A 9,498-nucleotide genomic window follows, 5' to 3' on the forward strand; every position below is an offset into this window, starting at 1 on the left:
ATAAAACCAATATCCTAAAAACATCATCATAAAAATCCAGATAAACAAATTGTATCAATACATCATCAATCATCAGTGTAAATCACAAAATGCGGAAACATGTGATGTGTGCTCTGCAATCATCCCGGGCTCATCCTTTTGGAACCAGAAGCACCTAAAACATAAACTGAAAACCGTAGGCACAAAGCTTAGTGAGTTCCCCAACATACCACATACCATACATAAATGAACACATAACGGGCCCCATCCAATGAGTGTATCGGGGCCCCGCCCACACTCGCATAACAGACCCCGTCCACAGAGTATAAAACGGGCCCCGCCCAAACTCACATATCGGTCCCTGTCCACAGAGTATAACGGGCCCCACCTAAACTCGCATAACGGGCCCCACCCAACATACAAATCATATAAACAAATACACATACAAGAGTCACACACACACACATCTAGTATCCTGGCATCACTGATCATGGGTCGGCATTGGTGCCTTAGACCCGCTAAACATGGTAAGGAAACTTACCTCGAACTGTTGAATCGCTCTGATAAATCTCTGGTTGTTGGTCCGGTAAATCTAGAGCTATCAATACCAATAACATCCAATTAATAATTGGATTCCAATCCATAACCATCAATATAAATTAGGGTAAAGGACCATTTTACTCCTTACCTATCTTGGTTTAAGACTAAGGCCCAAATCTACCATCAATAGACCCAATTCCAAATTAGTCACCCAAGGCCCAATCATGGCCCAATTTTCCAAATTGGGCCGGAATCCCTTTGTGGGCCTTCACCAAGCAAACCTAGAATAATCATCAGCCTAAAAACCTGACGGTCCAACAAGCCCCTAAACATCCCAGTCCAAACATGGCCCAAACCGAAGGTCCAAGAGTCTGAAGCCCAACCTACTGAGTAGATGGGGTGTACTCAGCTCGTACACATATTGTATTCACTTTAGGGCTTGTACACTAAGTGTACCTACTTGTACACCCAACATACTCCCCTATTTGTCCAACTTCCATTTTCCAGCTCTTAACCGATTAAGACTTCAACCCAAACTCATATCTGACTTCCTTAAGATGGTTTATCACATAAAGTTGCCAACTTTACGTGCATGCATGGTTAATGAGGCTCTAGAGCTCAAAACAACTTAATAAATGACTTAATACATGTATGATACCATAAACACCATAATGTTTGCACCTTTAAGCTTAAGGAACCCTCCAAACATCCAGATCAACAAGATTTAGCTTCTAAAATGGTCTTAACTCATCAAGACTAACCAAAAGGGACCAAAAAGGACCATAACAAGCTAAAGAGTAGATCAAAGCAAAGAGTATACAAGGTTTGAACTTTATACCTCGAAAGTCACCAAAAGATGGAGCTAAATCTTGATCTCTAAGCTTCCCTCCAAGGAATAAGTCTTCAAACTTCTTCTTCTATCACTTCAAGGAGCACAAACCGCCAAAAATCAAGACCAATGCTCAAGAACACTCAAAGATGCTATTAGGGTTCGAGATTTGGGTTTTAGGACAATGAAGGCTGATAAAGAAGCCATCTCTTAGGACTTAAGGTGAATATTTATGGTGCAACACCCCAAAATTAGGGTTTCATTAAACCCCTCGTACGCCCTGCGTAACCCTCATACGCCCAGCGTACGAGGCTCAAACCCACGATCAACTTATGCATTAGTAAGCTAAGCGTAACATGTAGTACGCTAAGCGTACCGTATGGTACGTCCTACATACAAACCCCAAGGACCAAAATGCAATATTTTAATTACTAATGGCTAAAAGGAAACATACTCATTTCAAGTGTTATACCCCACCCACTCCAAACACTCCAAATGATCCATGTTCACATCTTAATAACATGCAGCTATTAACATCTCCAATCCAACAACAACCTTTATTCATCAATCTTCCATACCATCCAAACTACTACCAACAACAATGATCACATCAATTCAGTCAACCCCAATTTCAAGCCTTTCAACAACAACCTTCTCAACAATTCCAACCCTAACCTTCTCAACCTTAACAATTTCAATCACAACCATCTCAAGTCTCATTATCTCAATCCCAGCCTATAAACTTCAACAATGACGACGATGAAAGGGTCCAAGAAACACAACAACCATCTAGAAGAAGGCAACAAGAAAGAAAAGCTCAAAAAAAGCTACGCATTGGGGCGAAGATGAGGAGGAAGCTTTAGCGAAAGTTTGGATTTTCATATCGCAAGACGGGCAAATCGGCAACGCGCAATTGGGTCAAAGTTGTTGGAATTGTATTTTAGACCACTTCACACACTATTAGGAAGGGAAACGGAACGGACGTACGATGCGGCCAATGCAAAATGATGTGACCTACGAGCGATTTGCACCAAATTGAATGGCATATTTGACAATCTTAAAAATATACACAAAAGTGGTAGCAACTATTTCAATATTTTATAAACCACATGCTACCGATACAAAGTTACTAATAATAGTAAACCATTCGGCAACCAAAAAGCGTGGGAAACTTGTCGTAACGGTTGAAAATGGGTCATTTATCTAGAGACGGCACATTCGGAATCTACCACCGACTCTAACAAAAGGCCAAGAACTTTCGAGACGAACGTGGGTTTTGGCTTCGACCTCAATGATGACTTTGACGACACCGATGGGGAGGGTCCGCCGGAAGTCCAATTTCGTCGACCATCGGGAAGGGACAAAACAAAAAAGGCGACGTCTTCATCCGAAAAAGCGAGTAATGAAGACATATTTGCGGCAAAAATAGATAAAACTTTCTAGAAAACAAATATATGAGTCAACGGAGGAAGCTCGTTACTGAAAAATAGCTCTTACTGGTCTTCATATTATAAAGACAAATCCCTAACCGGATCTCGAGCCGAAAAATTTAGCGATGTTTCTAAAAAAATCATATTGTTTTTCTTATAGATGGACTCTTTCAATTTCATTTTCATGGTACCTAATTTTGGAATGTTGATAGCAAATCATGTATAATAACAGACTGAATGCATATATTCTAACAAATGCACCATACAATAATTTTAATATGCAATCAGTTGAAATGTCTGATTATTAGTATAAATACATTTTAACTTTTTTAATATGGGTATATCAATCTTTTGGGAGCAAGGGGCATATCTATCCTCCAACGTATGGTAACTAAAAGGACTTAAATTGTACGTTTCAATAAAAATATGGGATGTCAACTAATCAAAATAAATATTTGAACATAAAATTATAAAGTTAATTATTAATGGATTAATAAAAAAAATAATAACAAAAGATAGAGTCATGTTATAGGTCAAACACTCAATTACCTTGGTGCAAATAATAACCCTAGACCCGTTAGAACTTTTTAATCTTATGATTTTTTTTTTTTTTTGCTAGTTTAGTTCTTTAAAGTACATTAAAATATTTGTGTTATAACTTGTAAGTGTTATGAGATATGACAACTTTGTCCCATGCTTTTCTTTGCCTATATACACTTATATTTAGAAGTGTCTACACAAGCTTATATGCTGTTCTTCATGCAATTTTACCCACTTCAATAGGTATACTAGTTTAATATATATATGTTTGACCATAAGGCAAGCTTTTGTAGAAAAACAAATTTTTTTTTTTTAAATCATGAATTCAAAACAGTAACATTTCAAACATAAGTAGAAAGACTTTCAAAAAAAAATTATACCTAAAAAACCTCAAAACTTCAAGAGCAAATCCAGAATTGGACATTCGGTAAAATACGGTTATTTTTGTTAATAAGTTAATTTAATTAATATCCCTACACAAATACAACCACCATCAGATCATACGTTTGATCTATACATTACTCTAATATAGTTATTTACCTACATTATTCATTACTCTAATATACATAACTATAATATAGTTACAAATTATTTTCAGATCCATCAAATGTATTATTAACTGTGCTCACAATCACCAATCGACCTAATGCATTCATCCGATTAATCCTGATTAAGCAACCCAAAACAGACGTTTAGAAAAGTAAAATATGAAACTACAATTATGTAACAGAAAGAAATAAAAGGTAGGGCGCTATAACACACACAAACAAATGAAATTACATCGGTATTTCTTTCATTTATCCCTTAATTACATCAACTAAAAAAAGAAAACACCTAACATAAACTAACCAAATTATTACAAAAAAAATCTATATAAAAAAAAAAACAAAAGAGACTACCTAAAGTGAAGGTCAAGTAAAAAGCTGCACCACATCTCCACTTATGCAACCGAGCACAGACGTGTCACATATCTTACTGCACCTCACATCTGATATCGCATCAGATATCTGATTCTTTGGAACTTTAAGCCGTTGAACCACCAACATCTTGGACATATCATGCAAGACCAAGTCCGATGTTGTTTCATTTGCAAAAACAAACATGGAACCATAGTTTTGTTTGTTAATGATAGTCGATTTTGGGAGGCGTACGTTGTCCATTTGAGCCGCCAGCATGGATCCGGTTCTTTTATAGCACCGGGTCCCGGTTTTTTTGTAGAATACATGACAGCCAGGAACTCCGGAAGGTTCCGGAGAAGTAGGAAGCGGTTGAGAGACTGCCGTGTCAGCAGACGTTTGAACCTTTGGACGGAATGAAGCAACGATGTTGTCTCTGTTGGAGTGTGCAAGAGATATACAAACTCCTTGGTTTTCGGATTCCGGAATTAAATATGGTCTTCAATCAAAAAAAAGGTTTCATTGAGTATAAAATGTAATAAGTATGTTAAATTAATGTAGATTTTTCGAAGTATATTGTATTGAAAGTAGAATGCTATGATACAAAAATGAAGGAAAGTAGGTTGGTTGCTCTATTTCTTAAAAAAGGCAAAGAAACATTAATACCTTTCTTCATTGGCATCGATATTCCACTCACAGAGGCCAATTTGGGAGGCGGTGAGAAGGGTTTTTGTAGCAGACGGAATTGAAGAATCGGGTGGAAGAGCGGTCATGGTGTGAACGGGACTGCAAGACAGCCCCATCCGGGATTCCAAAGCCGTCCTAGTTTGACGCATATCAAAAGCCAAAACCATGCCATTCTGCATTTAGAGAAAATAAAAATCATAAACTGCAAAAAAAAAAATAATGAGGGTATTTTGGTCTTTTAATGAAAAAAAATGATAAAAGGATTTTGGACATTTTTTGTCGTGTGTTTGGTTGGTTTAATTGGGGGCAGGAAATGGAATGGAATTCAATGATAGATGTATAATTAATTTTTTGTTTTTGTATGTTCATACAATGAGGGTATTTTGGTCTTTTAAAGGAATTGAAGTACCTGTAGTCCTGTATAAACATGATGTGGACTGGAAACATCCCATGAACATGACCAAGCAGGAGCCTGTTATAGTAAATGACAACCATGGATATATGTTAAAATACAAATCAAATCATAACATCAAAACAAGAAAAACTATAATTACACATTCACAATGGTAGGATTGAATGCAATAAAATTAGCAAATGTATTTTCATATATTTGTCTATTATATCTATAGCATCCTACTTTCATTTCATCCAACTACATCACTGTATTTTGTATTATCTAGCCAATTATAGCATTGTCATAACATAAAGCAGTTTTCATTTCTATAATTGGCAGGATTTTTGAATACCATAATGTCAAGTACAATTACTACAATGCTATAATTGGGTAGATTTTTTTAGTACATTATCTTAACTGGATTAAAAAAAAAAAAAATACAAGGTTCTAATAGGAAAAAAAAATAATAGAAAGGGGTTTTACCGGCAACTCATAGGTAAGAACAGTGTTGTTGCTTTCTGTACTGAGGCCAACATAATTAAAAGAAAAAAAATCAATAATGAGATCAAATAAATTGTTAAATTGAAATAAAGAAAAGAAACATTATCATATCATATCACCTGACAACTGTTAATTTTTTCCCCAAAGAAGCAAGAAGCACAAGCCTACTACAAGGTCTAACACAAAGGGCTCTAACAGCTTTTGTATTTGCAGGAAGCTCAATATCTTCTCTTTCACTAGGAGCTAACAAACTTATCTGGAAAATACAACAAACAACATTTGTTGTATTAAAAATTAAAAAGATGGAAAATCACCACAAATTCAGAGCTCCAAATTAGGGCACATTCACAAAACTTACTTTTGTCAGTAAATTTCTTCCTCCCATTCCATTTAGCCTTCTAGCTACTATCATAACTTGACCAGTTTCATCCATATCAAAATATCTACCCCCTTCTACCTGAAACTCTCTCTGAGAAAAATATGACAATTAGATTAAAGTTCAGAATTCAGGGTCAAGGGTCAAGGGTTCAGGGTTTAGTAGTATTATTATGAGTAAATTACACGAATTGTCCCTATGGTTTGGGGTAATTTACGCACTTGGTCCCTAACTTATTTTTTTAACTCGGAAAGTCCTTACTGTTTGTTTTTGTTACGCGATTGGTGGGGGGTGGGGATGGGCTGGGATGTGTTTATTTAAATAAATTAAAATATCAATGGCAAAATAGTCTTTTTAGGTAAGACAGGGACCAAGCGCGTAACAAAAACAAACAGTAGAGACCTTCCGAGTTAAAAAATAAGTTAGGAACCAAACGCGCAAATTACCCTAAGCCATAGGGACCATTCGTGTAATTTACTCTTCCTGTAGAAGGGTTAATCTTCGTGCAACCCCGAAACCCTAAAGTTCAAGATTTAGGATTAGGGTTTAGGGTTTAGGGTTTAGGGTTCAGGTGTATTATTAAGTCTAATCATAATAAAAAGAAAGCACACAATAATTACAAACCTGCAGCTTAAATAAACCTGGAGGAGCTTGACTTCCACAACCATTGTCTACATTGTGTCCTATTAATCATGTAGAAACACAAAGTTTCATTCCTGATTATAAAGAGAATGATATTCAACAGAAAGTAAATGGTTGTTTATTGAAATTTTACCATTTATTACTCTTCTTTTATAGCCCTGATTAATGGTGAATGAAGCCTGTGACTCTCTTTGTTTATTTTCTAGCAACCTCTTCAAGTGTTTCGCTTCCTGTGTAAGTTTATGTCAAACAGACTGCATAAGAAAGCTATAGAAAAAATAATAATAATAAGACATTCAGGTAAAGGCATAGGAAAAATATTTTGAACCTAGTTCTTATGTACTATGTTAAAGTGTAAATGAGGAAAGAGTGATATTTTGAATGTAATTGACAAGAAACAAATAAAAACATGCCTCTTGTAACTGTTTAACTTGCTGATTTAGATTAGCTTCTCTTTCTGCAGCTTCAACTTCTTTCTTGCAGCAGTCAACATTCTGCAAAGGAATAAAATTTCATAATGTAAAATTCTATAATGTTTATTATACTATGTCAAAATAGAGACAAAATTACACAAAACAAAGATAATATTATAAACCATACCTACATATAATATAGAAAATTCATATGAAAGATGCTATTTATCTGCTAGGAATATGAAAATAGAAGTGTAGAGCACTAGAGCCTTGTTTTTTAATTCTAAATAATAAAAGATGATGAATTGATCATATATACAAACACATCACTTTTCTTGATCAGTAGATAAATAGATTCTGAAGAAAACTAAAATCTTGAATAAATTTTTTTTTGACTTATAGGCATAATGTTTTCATATACAGCTTATGCAGTAGTTTATTACAATTTGAATTAGAATATGTGTATATTTACCAACTTTATTCACAATGAAAAGACATTGAATCAGCATACCTTCTGCTGAAGAGAAGCACATTTGGTTTCGAGTGAACGCACTTGCTACAAGGAAAAAAAAAAGTGGATTTGATCATACTATACAATAATAAGCATCTTATTTCCTCTTCTATGGTATCAATGTCAATAGATTACCTTTTGTAATTCTGCATCAACAACACAAAGCCTTGCTGCATAAAGTACTCTAATATCCTTTAATGTACATTTTTTGTTGCATTGAGGACACTGTTGAAAATTAAGGAAATAAACTTAGGGTATGAAGTAAGTAACAAAGTATAAAAACTTATAAATGTGATAGCAGACAGACCTTCCCAGAACCCCTACGTTGTCGAAGCCACTTCTTTATACATGACAATCCATATATGTGCCCACAAGGAAGACAACTGTAATCCTCACACAGAAAGAAAGAATTAGTGGAAGACTTTAGATCACCCAAACAAACATGCACTTTACAAGTATGGCTATGGTTATCTAATAATCAACTTTAGAAACACATCAAATGTGACAGAAATTCAAGGTTTAGGGTTTGGGGTTATTGGTAGCTGAAAAGTATAAAAACTGTAAAGAAGCTTCAAGTATACATATAACAGTGGTAGACATGAAATTGCCTATGAGAAAAAACATTTCCTGTGGATCTTATTAAACATATTTGAATCTTGTGTAAATCACCATCATAATGACGATATTGTATGATTCTACAAACTATATGGCATAGAATTGTATGATTCTACAAACTATATGGCATAGAATTCTTACATTTCAATTTCAATTTCATGCCACAAACTTATAATACTTAACTTATCGATACCACAAGGATGAAAAATTATACTATACAAGAAAATGTATGAGTCAACAGAATCATAAAACAATGTGTAAACCTATCATACCAAATTTGATGTTCTCCACCGCTAGTCCAAGCTTCAATGCAAATAGGACAGAACAAACCATCAATCTCACCTCCATTAAACTTGTCCTCATCTCCATCATCCCCTCCACTCTCTTGGCTCCCTAAATTCCCTTTACACGACCTCTTACAATTCGATTCCTCCACCAAATCGTCATGTAACACCACCGCTTCCTGCGAATTGCCAGCCCGCGGAACCACGTTTGAAACCCTAGGTGACGTCACAACCGACGGAATCAACTCCTCGTCTTCGTAACCACCATCATCGTCACTTTCTTCCTCTTCATCTTCATTTTCTTCTTCATCCTGGTCTTCAATTTCAATCACTCCGTCAGGACCATCTTCCTCCATGATTCCACTGATCAATACTTCGTATTCGTCGAGAATATCAGTTATTAACTTATAAACACATACAAACGCACTCTCGTTCCCTCTTTCTTCGGTTTTTCTCTGTAGAATTCACCAAGAAGAACCGAAGAAGAGATGGATTGAGTTCGTTACTGTTCCTTGCGTGGAAAGGGTTCGAAATTTGGCAGCGAAAGTAGATTGGGGGGAGCGGAAAACTTAAGCCATGGTTTCGCGGGATTTTGATTTTTGATTTGTATCAGCTTATTAGTTTATTTGTTTATTGGGATGGAAAAGAAAAATTAAAATGTCTTTGGATTAGCTTATTATGATTTGTTGATATTTAAGTGTTTTGTAAACAAAACAACTTATATTAGGGATGAGCATATGGATCGGGGAATCGGCCGGGACCGGATCATATTCGTGTAGATTTTTTGAATCGGAACCGGTAGAACTGGCAAAAATCGGAACCATTTGTTGCTATTTATCAAGGATCGGTTCCAACATTGAA

At 35.5% G+C, this 9,498-nt stretch overlaps 1 protein-coding gene across 1 annotated transcript; it reads right to left on the reverse strand.

The window, feature by feature from the left end:
* Positions 1-4,051: 4,051 nt before the first annotated feature.
* LOC145086412 (uncharacterized) lies at positions 4,052-9,227 on the reverse strand. The gene is made up of 13 exons (XM_079024162.1): positions 8,626-9,227; positions 8,046-8,121; positions 7,874-7,963; positions 7,739-7,783; positions 7,228-7,308; positions 6,948-7,044; positions 6,797-6,855; positions 6,155-6,265; positions 5,916-6,052; positions 5,779-5,818; positions 5,311-5,373; positions 4,881-5,074; positions 4,052-4,713 (listed from the first exon to the last, which is right to left on the reverse strand). Exons 1-13 carry the CDS (start codon positions 8,991-8,993, stop codon positions 4,230-4,232), a joined length of 1,845 nt encoding a protein of 614 aa, XP_078880288.1. The 5' UTR covers positions 8,994-9,227; the 3' UTR covers positions 4,052-4,229.
* Positions 9,228-9,498: the final 271 nt, after the last annotated feature.

Source organism: Lactuca serriola, chromosome 2, assembly GCF_051521515.1.
Source record: "Lactuca serriola cultivar US96UC23 chromosome 2, Lser_US96UC23_V15, whole genome shotgun sequence".
Taxonomy (NCBI): domain Eukaryota; kingdom Viridiplantae; phylum Streptophyta; class Magnoliopsida; order Asterales; family Asteraceae; genus Lactuca; species Lactuca serriola.